General features: G+C 31.6%; 3 protein-coding genes and 1 long non-coding RNA gene across 4 annotated transcripts; 1 reads left to right on the forward strand and 3 right to left on the reverse strand.

Annotated features, from left to right (window-relative positions):
• Positions 1-2,777: 2,777 nt before the first annotated feature.
• On the reverse strand, positions 2,778-4,460 carry LOC149094054 (uncharacterized). Its single transcript, XM_089266959.1, has 4 exons — positions 3,312-4,460; positions 3,159-3,227; positions 3,012-3,101; positions 2,778-2,940 (listed from the first exon to the last, which is right to left on the reverse strand). The coding sequence occupies exons 1-4, from the start codon at positions 4,371-4,373 to the stop codon at positions 2,875-2,877; spliced, it is 1,287 nt and encodes a 428-aa protein (XP_089123085.1). The 5' UTR covers positions 4,374-4,460; the 3' UTR covers positions 2,778-2,874.
• A 1,349-nt stretch (positions 4,461-5,809) lies between these two features.
• Positions 5,810-7,979, forward strand: LOC149094055 (uncharacterized). The gene is made up of 4 exons (XM_089268268.1): positions 5,810-6,861; positions 6,929-7,000; positions 7,076-7,165; positions 7,424-7,979. The coding sequence occupies exons 1-4, from the start codon at positions 5,818-5,820 to the stop codon at positions 7,481-7,483; spliced, it is 1,266 nt and encodes a 421-aa protein (XP_089124394.1). The 5' UTR covers positions 5,810-5,817; the 3' UTR covers positions 7,484-7,979.
• On the reverse strand, positions 7,977-10,063 carry LOC112539357 (uncharacterized). The gene is made up of 4 exons (XM_089268267.1): positions 8,988-10,063; positions 8,799-8,870; positions 8,652-8,741; positions 7,977-8,401 (listed from the first exon to the last, which is right to left on the reverse strand). Exons 1-4 carry the CDS (start codon positions 10,050-10,052, stop codon positions 8,339-8,341), a joined length of 1,290 nt encoding a protein of 429 aa, XP_089124393.1. The 5' UTR covers positions 10,053-10,063; the 3' UTR covers positions 7,977-8,338.
• A 293-nt stretch (positions 10,064-10,356) lies between these two features.
• Positions 10,357-12,155, reverse strand: LOC112539346 (uncharacterized). The gene is made up of 4 exons (XR_016199157.1): positions 11,546-12,155; positions 11,404-11,472; positions 11,260-11,349; positions 10,357-10,967 (listed from the first exon to the last, which is right to left on the reverse strand). It is a non-coding gene; the product is annotated as an uncharacterized LOC112539346 (long non-coding RNA).
• Between the last annotated feature and the right edge of the window lie 1,492 nt (positions 12,156-13,647).

Consider the following 13,647-nt stretch of genomic DNA (forward strand, 5'->3'; position numbering starts at 1 on the left):
CCACTGCCAGTAATCTACAAGATCAATATCTGATTTCTGATTTCATTAAATGTCTAGATGCACATTGCGAATGCTTATTCAGACTCATCATATTAACCAAACAGTTCCATTATTATTTCCATAACAAAGAACTTTTGAATCAAAACAATTTCAAGGTTCGTTAAGGTGCAATTTTCTTGCAATGAAATAATAGCAGTTGTAGCTAAATATTGAGAGATCGAACCTGCAGCAAATGATAAGTTAAATATTGTAAAGAACAGTTTTGCTGAAGCTTAAGTTGATTGATGAACACTGAAACCCTTAGACTTGGCGGTAACAGTCTAGTTACACGGACACAAGTCGTAACTAGCAAGACTTTTAAATCAGTAACCAAGCAAGACAATCTGGTTAAATTTAAATAAATATTCAATAAATGTAAAAATTGAGAATAAGAAATCGTGAGAAAACGCTGTTCAGAGCGAAATAAAAGATCTCCGCCAAAAATCGAGACGGCTTCGTTTTCATAGAGAAGCAAAATAAACATGCAAATTATGCTTATGATGTGGCAAAAACGAATCAAAACATTTTTTTGGTGAAAAGAAGTGATTGCATTTGCAGAAGAATAACGTTTTTTGACATTCATTGTTGACCCAAAGAATAAGGAAAGCCGACACCATTGATTAAATGAAGCAATAGTTTACTCTTCATTAGATAGACCAACGATGAAGAGGACAGTTTTAATGAAAACATGTGTAATGAAAGCCAAGTTGACCATGATTGCTCTGTAACCACTAATTAAAATATGAATAAGGAAAAATAAAACTGTGAATTTGAATTGAATAAAAAAATGCCTTTTATCCACTTGACAATATTGCAAACAAACAATATGCGAAGCAAAACATCAAAAATTTTAACATTTAAAACTTAAGCTCGATTGTTTTCATACAAAAACAATCATTTCACTGCAATTAATCTATAAGTTCATCAATTTTTGATTTTTCATTTCATTAAATGTCTACATTGACAATACTTTTTCAGACTCATTATTCAAACTTATTCAATTTCATTATTTCCTCAATTTGCTTGAAGAAAGTTCGGAAAAGTGGTATTTGATCAAAAGTCGATTGCGAAAATTGTTAAATTGTTCAGTTAATTCGTTGAAATTTGTAAGTTTAAAGCTGCAAAAATTGCAGATCAATATTTACTCTTCTCATTTCATGATTTGATAATACAAACTCATTTTTTGGTAGCATTCAACAAAATTCGTTTCTATTATTTATATTTTCTAATATGTTTCTAGAATCTATCGACCTGCTGAAAATCATTCTCTGTTTTAATGTATGATCCTGATTGTTTCGACTTTTTCAATCATTAATTTTCTTCAAGATTGAATAAATCCAAATTTAATCACATTGATCACAATAGTTTTTCATTGATTCGTAGATCTCTTTACTTGAAGCATTTACATACAATCTTTACAAATTGATTTTCAGTTAAACTTGAAACAGAACTCCAAACTTCTAAATTAAAGCCCGATTTGATGAAGACTCATTTGCACTAACCTGTTCCCAAGAAAGTAAAACACAGGAGATGGAAACGCGTAAAGTAATTGAAACATTATATAATAATACTACAATATTTATAAATAATACAGGTGTTGAAAATCGTCTCTTGATTTATATTGAAATCACAAAATTGATTGAAAATTGATTTCCAATCAATACTTGACACGCTAATGTGAATGAAGTTAGTATTATAAATCAAACAGTAAAATTCTTCTTTGGAACGATTGAGCTTCGCCTTTGTTGAATACTTTCACTCAGCAAAAGGAGAATGAAATTCTATTAATTTTTCGTTTATTGCAGTTCGTTAAAAGTTTCAAAGTTTTTTAAAAATGCATCGTTTGAATTCCAAATTGACCATTAAGCGATTGAAGAGTGCTGTGGGTCTACCTGACGATGAAGATGTTGCTCGACATGTCAACCAATTGATCGGTACAATGGAAACAACTGCTCGTGGTTTGCTGGTCACCAAACGAGGCTATGAACAAGTAATGCGAGACTTTTGTTACGAAGGTTATACTTGGAAAAATAACCTTGTTCGATGTGTGATTGTAATAACCATCATTCGACTAGCCTTTCTTTCGGTTTATTATGACAATGAATTGGTCAGTTTAGTTCTTGCCGATCCTATTGGAGAAAAATCAGTTGGCTTTATTCTTATTGCTTTTGCAGAGTTGATTTTGTGTACTTTATCGTTACGTCGAGAATACGCATTGTACTTGATCATTTTATTTCCCTGGTATATCGGCAGGACCAATACGCTAATCCGAAAGTTATTTTAGGTTAGAGATTAAACTCAAAGGACTTCTTACATTCAAAATTGTCAGAAGAAAATGGACCGACGATCTACAAGATCTCGAGGAAATAAATTAGGATGAAGCTAAATCATTTCTGTCTTCTTTGCCAAGCATTGATCTTCTCTGTCACACAATCGACCATCCGTTGAAACTCTCTATCTTTCATCGGAAAGAGCAAATTATCATAAATTTTATTCAAAAACACAACAATCAAAAGTTTGCATATTTCACTTAAAACTTTGTATCGTTAGACCATTTCATCGTAGATGACCATTTACGAATTTTGAATTTGTATTGAAAATATTAACAAAGAACAATAAAAATAAGTTTATGTATTAATCACCTTGATTTCAAATTTTTATTTAAAAGAACATCATTTAATGACTAATGAATAGAAGTTAATGAAAGGCATTGTTCCAATTTCTATGGATTTCTATCACTTTCCATTGCCTAAAATCAAAATTAATTCAATCAGCGTCCATTATTGATTCTTATTGCAAATTATTGATTTCTCGTACTAGGAGATTACCAATATTTCACTCCAAGAGCGATCTTGTGTTGACTGTTATAAGCATTAAAGTTGATGCGTTTTCCAATAGAAACTAATGAGTAAAATAATACTTTAATATTAAGGTTCTTTCATAAAGTGACCCTTGATCATTTGAATACTCACAATGACAAAAAAATGTTTAGAGATGGTCGCCAAATCTCCTGCTTTCACTCCATTGTATGGTCCAATTATCCTGTCCATAACTTCCAGTATCTTGAATAAAATGAAATTGAAATAAGTTCTGTTCCGTTAAATGTTCAAATTATTTACCTTCATCTTTGTTTTCATTTTCAATCTCGACTCGCTAATTAAATGAAGCTTTTCATACAATAAATGAAGCTGAAAAGTAAAATACAAGTATTATAATATTATCAATAGTTATGTTAAAAATATCATATATTAACGATTAAATAATTTCTTTACTTTTGTAAGGAATGATCCTTCAGTGTAGCATGCCATGGCTAAAAGACCCATGATGAAGACACCAAGGAAACTGCACATGTTGGCAATGATATCTGAATGGAGTCTCGCGATGAAACCAGCAAAAATGAGCAAATTACCGATGAAAGAAACTGCCAGAATATAATACAAAATAAGAAATGCTAAAACATTGAGAAAGTGATCAACGTCGTTTGAATGGCCAATGAACCTCAAAATTAAAGAGATTACAAACTTGTCTTCGATTTCTCTGTCTTTTTCAGTTATATGAACAGCAGTGGAACAGATAGACTCAAGTCGATTCAAGTAGTAGAGTCCAGACATTATAACGTAGCCACTTATACTGGCAAAACCCACAATATTAAAAATAGCAGCAAGTGTTAATGGAATGGACCAAAATATGCTGAAAATGGTATAACTTGGAATCTGGTAAAAGTATGGATTTACAATAATTGTTGTGTTCAATAAGATTGTCAAGAAAGGAATACATAAACACATGAAGCGCATCCAGAATATGGAAAAAAAGTGCACAATATATCGATAAATAATAGCTCTAGACGAAATCATTTGTAGATTTAAATGATTGAAACCATTGCTTTGAAGAAAACATTCGAAACAAAAATATATTTCTGTATTTGATTTTGCCTCGAGTGACATGAAAATTTCACGAGCAAAGAATCCAGTGAGCAACCCAATGAATATTATGGAAATCGTAAGGACGCGTTGTTTAGAGTGAAATAAAGGATCTCCGCCAAAAATCGAGACGACTTCGTTATCATAGAGAAGCAAAATAAACAGGCGAATGATGCTTATGATGTTACAAAAACGAATCAAAAAATTTTTTCGATGAAAGGATGCGATTGCATTTGTAGTTGCAGAAGAATAACGTTTATAGCCGTTCATTGTTGACCCAAAGAATATGGAAAGTTGACACCATTGATAAAATGCAGCAATAGTTTCCTCTTCGTGATCATCTTCATTAGGTAAACCAACGATGAAGAGGGCAGTTTTGATGCAAACATTTTTAACAAAAGCCTGGTTGATCATGATTGCACTATGTCTCTAAACACTAATTCAAATATGAATAAGGAAAAATTAAACTTTGAATTTATATTGAATGAAAGAATGCCTTTTATTTACTTGACAATATTGCAAACAAACATACAAACAATATGCGAAGTAAAATATCAAAATTTCAACAAAATTTGAAACTTAAGCTCGATTGTTTTCATACAAAAACAATCATTTCACTGCAATTAATCTATAAGTTCATCAATTTTTGATTTTCCATTTCATTAAATGTCTACATTGACAATACTTTTTCAGACTCATTATTCAAACTCATTCAGTTTCATTATTTTCTCAATAACAATGAAAATTTTGCATCAAAACAATAATTCGTTAAAGGTTCGTGATATCTTTGTGTGTAAGTTTAATTTTCTTGTATTAAAATAATAGCAATTATAACTGCATATTAGGAAATCGAACCTGCAGCAAATAGGAAGTTAAATATTAATAGTAATTGGGTTTAATTTCCAGCATTAACTTTAAAATGCAGAAAGTTAGCAATCCATTGTGCACAAAATCGAATCGCAATAGATAAAAGCAATCCTGAATAGATCGAAAAATTTAATCCGGTAGAATAGCATGCATCAAATTTTTGGAATAAATTTTGGAAAAGTGGCATTCGATCAAAAGTCGATTGCAATACTAAATTGCTTAGTTCATTGGTTAAAATTTGATAAAGAGAGGTCTTCGTAAGTTTAAATCTGCATTAGATGCAAAAATTACGGGTCAATATTTACTTTTTTCATTACATTATTTGATATTACAAATTCATTTTATAATAGCATTCAACAAAAGTCGTTTCTATTGTTTCTATTTTCTAATATGTTTCTAGAAATATATCGATCTGTCGAAAAAAATTCACTGTTCTTAATGAATGATTCTGATTGTTTTTGACTTTTTCAATCATTTAATTTGATTCAAAATTGAATAAATCCAGAACTTAATCACATTGATCTAGTAATTTTTTTATTGATTTGTAGATCTCTGCACTTGAAACAGTTATCTGCAGTCTTTACAAATTGATTTTCGGTTAAACAGAACTAGAAGCTTCGAAATTAAAACCCAATTTGATTAAAACTCATTTGATTTAACCTGTTTCCAAGAAAGTGAAACACAAAAGTGGAGAAAACGCGTAAAGTTATTGAAAACATTATACATTGTTTTATTATAATACAGGATCGTGTTGAAAATCAGCTCTTAACTTGATTGATTGAAATCACAACGTTGATTAAGAATTGATTTTAAATCAACACTGAACACGCTAATGTAAATCACGTTGGTATCATAAATCAAACAGTAAAATTATTCTGTGGAACGATTGAGCTTCGCCTTTGTTGAATAACTTCACTCAGCAAAAGGAGAATGAAATTTTATTAATTTTTCGTTTATTGCAGTTCGTTACAAGTTTCAAAGTTTTTTAGCAATGCATCGTTTGAGTTCCAAGTTGACCATTAAGCGATTGAAGAGTGTTGTGGGTCTACCTGATGATGCAGATGCTGCTCAACATGTCAACCAATTGATCGATACAATGGAAACAACTGCTCGTGGTTTGCTGGTCACCAAACGAGGCTATGAACAATACATGCGAGACTTTTGTTACGAAGGTTATGCTTGGAAAAATAACCTTGTTCGATGTGTGATTGTAGTAACCATCATTCGACTAGCAGTTCTTTTGGTTTATTATGACAATGAATTGGTCAGTTTAGTTCTTGCCGATCCTATTGGAGAAAAATCAGTTGGCTTTATTCTTATTGCTTTTGCAGAGTTGATTTTGTGTACTTTATCGTTACTCCGAGAATACGCATTGTACTTGGAAGAATCAGGAGCCATTATGCAGTTGCAGATCTTGAAAACAATCCAACGAAATGGCTTCAATCCAAACCTTTTGTACCTTTCACCAACCGAGAATCTCAAATTTCAGCGGATTTTTATTTTTATTGCAACAAACTGGACTAACTTTATTAGACTTTCAAAACTTATTGCTCCAATAGTTTTGATTACTTTAAAAATGCAACATCCTAAAGTTTTTCAAGACAAATTGTTTGCTCAAATGACTATACTTTGGACAGTTAGTGAAATAATAGTTGCTCGTTTTGTAGTGACTGGCCTGTTAAACACAGGAGGTCATTTGATCATTCTATTTCCATGGTACGTTGGCAGAATAAGTACGCTGATTGGAATGTGCAAAGACTTACTGCAGTCACCAAGAATCAGAACCAAAGAATTGATTGAATTTAATAGAATGGCAATCCATTTCCTCAATGATTTCACCACAAACGTTACTTCTTTGAAACTTATTTTCTTCTATCTTTTCGTCATCATATCATTTTGTGCAGACTCAATTATCTTCTTGGCTATAGCAGCACCATTACCTGATGAAATGAAATATTTATTAATGTCTATTGGACTAATAGGATTGACCATCATTGGTATTGTTTCTTATTCAGCTGGAGGGATTGTCGACATGGTAAATATCTTTGAACTTTCATGAAAAGAGTCTCTTAAGAGTAACACTTCTTTCCGTATAAATTTAGTTCAACCAAATTCACGGTCTTCTCATACAAATAATGCCAAGAAGTAACTCAAGATTGGAGAGTAAACTCAAAGTAAGTTGACTTGTGGAGATGAACATTGCAAACCAATGTTGCACTTTTCATAAAATTATTTTAACTCTTTAAAAGGTCGACGAGATTATTTGTCGATTGCAATGGCCCGATACAGCACCGAAAATTGGAGACTTTTGCATTGTTGTTCGGGAACTGTTCGTTTATGTAAGTATTGAAGAAAAAGAAACTCGAATTGCTGAATTGATATCAATATGAGCAACTAGACTGATTAATAACCCCTTTCAACATGAAGATCACGATCGATCATTAACTTTATTCAGTTAGATGCAAACTTCATTTGCGCTGCTCTTAATTCTATGCAATAATTAATATCTATCAATACTATTGATTTATGCGAAAATTTTAGCAATTATTCTCATTTCTTTTTTCATACTCTAACCAATTTTTAATTTTCATTTGCAGTATATTTTAGAAAATGCCAGCACAATAATGTTATTAAAGTGTAATGTTAGAACTCAATAGTTTTTTCAGTTCTAATGATAGCTGATCCAAAATATTAGTTTATATTGAATGAAAATGGATTCTATGGAAGCCAATCAATGGGTTTAGCTAAACTTAGTTTCAAATTGTTGTTACTGTCCAAACAATTCTAAACTTTGGTACTGCGACATTGCTATCAATCCTCGAAAGTGCATTAATCTTTCATTTCGGTGACTCCTGAATTGGGACGAATGAACAAACCATTTCCACTTCAAAACAAAGAAGCTATTAATTTGCTCATCATATTTTGGACAACGTCAACACAATATTGTTATTAAAGTGCAATAGATTTTCAGATGTAATGATAGATCATCTCAAACATTGCTTTATATTGACTGATTGAATTGAAATTTATTCCATGTAAGTCTACTATTACGTGATCAACTAGTCTCTGAACTTTTTTACACAAATTTTAGACCAAAACATACTAAAATACCAACTTCAACTCGAATAAAACTTTCAAAATTGATGTTTATCAAATTGATTTATTATTCCCGAATTATAAAAACAGTTTCTTGTAAATTATTGATATTATGATTAATAAATTATGATATATTTATCTCACATGTGAAGCTGAAAAGCGATATCTTCACGTTTATATATATTAGGGGTATCAAAAAGTTCCGTCGTTTTTTCTTGTATTTCTGAAATTATTGAGTCTTTATAAGTCGAACTTATTCAAAATCGAAGTAAAATTTACTGGTAAAAAACGGCAGAACTTTTTGATACCCCTAATAATAAAATTTCCAAGCACTTTCACTTGGTGCAATTTATTGCTTGATGCTTTGCATGAGAAACGGAGAAACATTATCCAAGTTTGATTCATTTAGAGAGATACTATTCCAAGGGTCCAATATTCACCAATAATAGCATAACAATAGACATATTCTCGAGCAAATACTGTAGAAAGAAAAGAAATTAAAATGATATTCAACCCGAAGCTTGAACATGGTCTATTCACGATTGATATTGAAAGTTTTTTCACTGAAACGCAGCTCAAAAATTGACACATCGAAATAAATCAAATGCAATAAGCTCATTTACCCTGCATTTACACATTGAAATTTGCATGAGTATAAAGTATTTGATTTTTCAACATGCCAGTGATTCACTGTTTTTCAATAAATGAATAAATGCTTGAAGTACTTACATATACAAAAATGGCTTTATCGGCTGTTAATAAGTCACCAATTTGAAAACCATTATAAGGTCCTTTGATGCGAGATAAAATTTCGAAAGGCTTAAAGAAAAGTTATTCCATTTCAATCTTGATTCTTGATAACCTTCTTCAACTTACCTTGAAACGCTGAGTCAGTTTAGTTTTCGATTTTATCATTAATCGCAGGTAAAGAGTGTAAACAACTTCGAGCTAATCATAATACGAAATACGAAATAGTGAAATTTCTCATATTAATAAGTTAATCTTTATTTTGTCCAGAGGCATTGCCAATGCTTGAAAGTAGAATAATTATCACACCATTTTTACCTTTGTAATGAAACCACCAAGAACAAATGTTGTCAGTCCAATAACCATCAAATCACTGAAACCAAAGAACAACATAAGCGTTGACAAAATGGTTGAACTTTCACTCAAAACAGTAGCCGAAAAGATGATGTAGTCACCCATGAATGAGAAAATGACGAAAACATAAGCAGTCAAATGTTTCAATTGGTTATTTAGGTGATCAAATTCATTCATGAATCGAATCGTGTTCAAACTCAGACCACGCAAAACTTCATGAGTAACCGATTCTTCTTTTACCGTAAACTTTTGCAATAGCTCAACTAGTGACAGCATTTGGTAGTAATAAATTGGAAATACCATAATGATATGAACGGCAACAACAATGACTCCACAAGCCGCAAAATAAAACGCATGAACTTCAAATCCAATCCAAAACATACTGGTCAAGATGATTGATGGAGTACTCCAGTAGGATTCGTTATTTAAGCGAACTCCAACTGAGAATGCAATTATAAATGGAAGACTTATTTTCATGAATAAGCTGAAAAATGAACCAATCATGAGAAAAACTAGACGAAATTTGTTAAACTGGATACGCGTCATTTTCAGGGATCGCTTATCGAAGTTAGGCTTTTTCATTTGTTCAAACTTCGATAGAAACGTAAGATTTCCTCTGCTTTCAAGATGCAATGCATATTCACGAAAAAGTCCCATTGCCAGAGAGAGAATGATCACTAAAATATAGCACACTTTACGGCCTGGAAACTTGAACAGTGGATCACCGAGTAAAATTGATATCGTGTCATCGTTGAATATGAAAAGAGCAATAGAGCGAACTAAGCTGAGACTTTCAGAAAGCTGTACCAATCGATGATGTAATTCAAATTGGCTCATGAAAGTTGATCGTTCATCTTTACTTTGCTTGTAACCTGATCGAATGACATAAAGATGATTTAAAAAATATTCTAGAGTATTTACATGTTCGATGGCTTTGCTTCCAAGCACATTTCCATCATTCACACCATCGTTAAATGCCGAGCTTCTACTGGCATTTAGTGATTGGAAACCAAATATTTGTTTATGCATTTTGATGTCACTCCAACTAAACATTTTACATTTCTGTTCATCTTAAAGTTTTCAGTTATGGAAAGTCAGTCTATTCAGGTAAGTTTTACGTAGTTTTATCGATTTCAGATCAAAATTTAATAGTTTTATTATGATTTCATTTTTGATTAAGTTTATTCACACATCATTTGAGCATGAGATAGATGATTTAAGAAAAAGGTTAAAATTATTCAACTGTCATTAAATTTTCATTTACTCAATTATTATTCACGCAATTTCCGCAAATTTCATAATTCAATATTTTATTTTTTGATTTAAGGTTAGGTTAAGGCAGAGCTTGTATACAATCAGTACTTCTCTAATCTAATGGTCTTTAAAGTGCGAGTGAGACAATGTGTGCCATTACGTTTGCCTATGACTAAAGATTTATTTTGCATTCAGAACTAAGCATTTGTTACTTCTTTTATTAGGCACTAAATTTACATGAAAAGAATGGCATAGATCTTTTCCAATAGATTTTCGTGATTCGAATTTGTTCTTATTTGGTTGAACAATATCCGATTATAAAATCAATGTATATAGCTAAACTTTGTTTCAATGTTACTGTAAATATTACTGTTTCAATATTATTAATCCCCGAAAATGGCAAAAGACAACATTTTCTATTCTGGTGGCTCCTGCGTTGCGCGAATGTGCTTTGAAAGAAGACATTATCAATTTGCTCATCAAATTGGGCCAGATTCAAATATCCCGACTTGCTTCAACACAGACTTACTTCATTTTTGCTTTAAAACCATTGCAAAATTGTAGATATCTAAGAAATTGACTGGGATAATAAGTTACTGGCAGCCATTCTTCAAATTACTTTGTGGACTCCAACATCGATCTTGTGTTGACTGTTATCAGCATTAAAAATGATGCATTTTCCAATAGAAACTTGTAGGTAAAATAAGACTCTAACATTAAGGTCTGTTCATCTAGGGTGACTTACCTTATTGACGTACATAGTGGCACCGTGGTTATAAAAAAAGTAAGCCATCATGTGCGCATTTTATTGATCAAATTGGGTGCTGGTATCAGCATAGTCGTGAATTAAGGATGTGAATCATTTATGATATTCATCTTGTCAAGTTTTTATACTCGATTTACAATAATTTCAAGAGAGAAAGAGAAAGAGAGAAACACTGTGCCACTATTCGCGCCAATACGGTATCATTTGAATACTCACAATAATAAAAAAATGTTTAGAAATGGTCGCCAAATCTCCTGCTTTTACTCCATTGTATGGTCCAATTATCCTGTCCATAACTTCCAGGATCTTAAATGAAATGAAATTGAAATAGTTTTTGTTCCCTTAAATGCTTCAATTCACCTTCATCTTTGTTGTCATTTCCAATCCAGATTCGCTAATTAAATGAAGCTTTCTATAAAATGAATCAAGCTGTAAAGCATCAAAAGTATTAGCAATAGTTATGTTCAAAAATATTAATCCGAAATTACAGATTTTTTCGTACTTTTGTAATAAATGATCCTTCAGTGTAGCATGCGATGATTAACACAGCCATGATCGTACCACCAAGAAAACTGCACATGTCGGCAATAACATCTGAATAAAGTCTCGCAATGCAACCAGCGAAAATAAGCAAATTAGCGATGAAAGAGACTGCCAGAATATAATACAAAATAAGAAATGCTAAAACATTGAGAAAGCGTTCAACGTTGTTTGAGTGGCTAATGAACTTCAAAATTAAAGAGATAACAAACTGTTCTTCAATTTCGTTGTCCTTAGCAGTTGCATCTACAGCAATGGAACAAATAGACTCTAGTCTGTTCAGGTAGAAGAGTCCAGATATTATACAGTAACCGCTTATACTGGCGAAACCCACAACATTAAAAACAAAAGCAAGTGTTAATGGAATGGACCATAATATGCTGGAAATGGTATAACATGGAATCTGGTAAAAGTATGGATTTATAATAATTGTTGTGTTCAATAAGATTGGCAAGAAAGGAATACATAAACACATGAAACGCGTCCAAAAGAAGGAAAAAAAGTGAACTAAATATCGAAAAGCAATAGCCCTAGACGGGTTCATCTGTAGATTTAAATGATTGAAACCATTACTTTGGAGGAAACATTGGAAACAAAAAAACATTTTTTCACTTAACTTTGCTTCGAGTGAGAGAAAAATTTCTCGAGCAAGGAATCCGATGACCAACCCAATGAATATAATGAAAATTTCAAGGATTCGTTTTTTAGAACGGAATACAGGGTCTCCACCGAAAATCGAGACAGTTTCGTTTTCATAGAGAAGCAAGATTACCAGTCGAATTATGCTTATAATGTTACAAAAACGAATCAGAAAATTTTTTCGGTTAAAAGAAGAGATTGTATTTGGAGTTGCCGAAGAATAACATTTATAGCCATTCATTGTTGACCCAAACAATCTTGAAAGTCGACACCATTGATTAAATGCAGCAATAGTTACCTCTTCGTGTTCATCTCCATTAGGTAAACCAACGATGAAGAGGACAGTTTTGATGAAAATATTTTTAACAAAAGCCAGGCTCATCATGATTGTCTTCTGCCAACCAACCATTGTTTAAACAATAGAAATAACAAAATTTAAACTTAAACCAATTGATTCCACAAGAAAAAACGTCCCACTGCTATTAATCTATAAATCCATCATGTTTGACTTTTCATCTCATTAAATGTATTGTTTTGCATTGAGAATACTTATTGTTCAGACTCATTGTTTCAACAATGATAAAGAAACTTTGCATTAAACCAAGAAATTACAAGGTTCGTGATATCATTGTATCTAGGTTTAATTTGCTCACATTAAATGATTACAATTATAGTGGAATATTAAGAAATCGAAGCTTGAGCAAAAAAAAGGAAATATATATTCGTCATGATTTGGATTTCAGTATAATGTACTTTAAAACGCAGAGAATGTGCAATTCGTTGTGATCTAAAATTGAATTGAAGTAAATCAAATCAAATCTGAATGAAAACAAATTTAATAGAATCAATAATAAAATGGACAAAGCTCGGAAAAGAGGTATTCGATCAAAAGTCAATTGACAAAAATACATAATTGTTTAGTTTAATGGCTAAAATTTGTGCAAATAAAGGCTTATTAAATTTAAACCCGCATCAGATACGCAATTCGACATGCAACAAAAGTCGAATCTATCGATCATCTAGAAGTCTATTGATTTATCCGAAAAGGTTCTCTGTTCTTGATGAATGATTGTAATTGTTTTTACTGTTCAAAGATTTAATTTGATTCAAGATTGCATATATCCAAAACTCGACATTGATATTAATAATTTTTTATTGATTCACAGATATTAATATCAACCCTTGAAATAGCTAGATACAGCCGTTAGAAATTGGTTTTTCGAGCAGAACCCAAAGCTTAGAAATGAAAGCCCAATCTGGTCAACCCTGACTTGAATTGTTTCTTCTTTAATTGGTTATTTTTCCAACAAAAAACACGATTCCGTTGGAGAGGCGTGAAGTAAATGAAAAGATTTTGTTAAAAATTGTCTCTTAACTTGATTTATATTGAGACCTCAAAATTGATTGAAAATTGATTCTGCAACA

This window comes from Tetranychus urticae, chromosome 2 (genome assembly GCF_039701765.1).
Source record: "Tetranychus urticae isolate SD_2017Ah chromosome 2, NJAU_TeUrti_SD_1.0, whole genome shotgun sequence".
NCBI classification, from domain to species: Eukaryota; Metazoa; Arthropoda; class Arachnida; order Trombidiformes; family Tetranychidae; genus Tetranychus; species Tetranychus urticae.

What these genes read in the sequence shown, in the direction of transcription:
- LOC149094055 (XM_089268268.1), top strand. Translation starts at nt 5,818, where the DNA reads ATGCATCGTTTGAGTTCCAAGTTGACCATTAAGCGATTGAAGAGTGTT. An exon ending in CTGGAGGGATTGTCGACATG is followed by an intron (nt 6,862 to 6,928) that starts GTAAATATCTTT and finishes GTATAAATTTAG; the next exon opens with TTCAACCAAATTCACGGTCT. An exon ending in GATTGGAGAGTAAACTCAAA is followed by an intron (nt 7,001 to 7,075) that starts GTAAGTTGACTT and finishes ACTCTTTAAAAG; the next exon opens with GTCGACGAGATTATTTGTCG.
- LOC149094054 (XM_089266959.1), bottom strand. Translation starts at nt 4,373, where the DNA reads ATGATCAACCAGGCTTTTGTTAAAAATGTTTGCATCAAAACTGCCCTC. An exon ending in AAATGAAAACAAAGATGAAG is followed by an intron (nt 3,102 to 3,158) that starts GTAAATAATTTG and finishes ATTTTATTCAAG; the next exon opens with ATACTGGAAGTTATGGACAG. An exon ending in CTAAACATTTTTTTGTCATT is followed by an intron (nt 2,941 to 3,011) that starts GTGAGTATTCAA and finishes TTTACTCATTAG; the next exon opens with TTTCTATTGGAAAACGCATC.
- LOC112539357 (XM_089268267.1), bottom strand. Translation starts at nt 10,052, where the DNA reads ATGCATAAACAAATATTTGGTTTCCAATCACTAAATGCCAGTAGAAGC. An exon ending in TTGGTGGTTTCATTACAAAG is followed by an intron (nt 8,871 to 8,987) that starts GTAAAAATGGTG and finishes TATTATGATTAG; the next exon opens with CTCGAAGTTGTTTACACTCT. An exon ending in AACTGACTCAGCGTTTCAAG is followed by an intron (nt 8,742 to 8,798) that starts GTAAGTTGAAGA and finishes CTTTTCTTTAAG; the next exon opens with CCTTTCGAAATTTTATCTCG.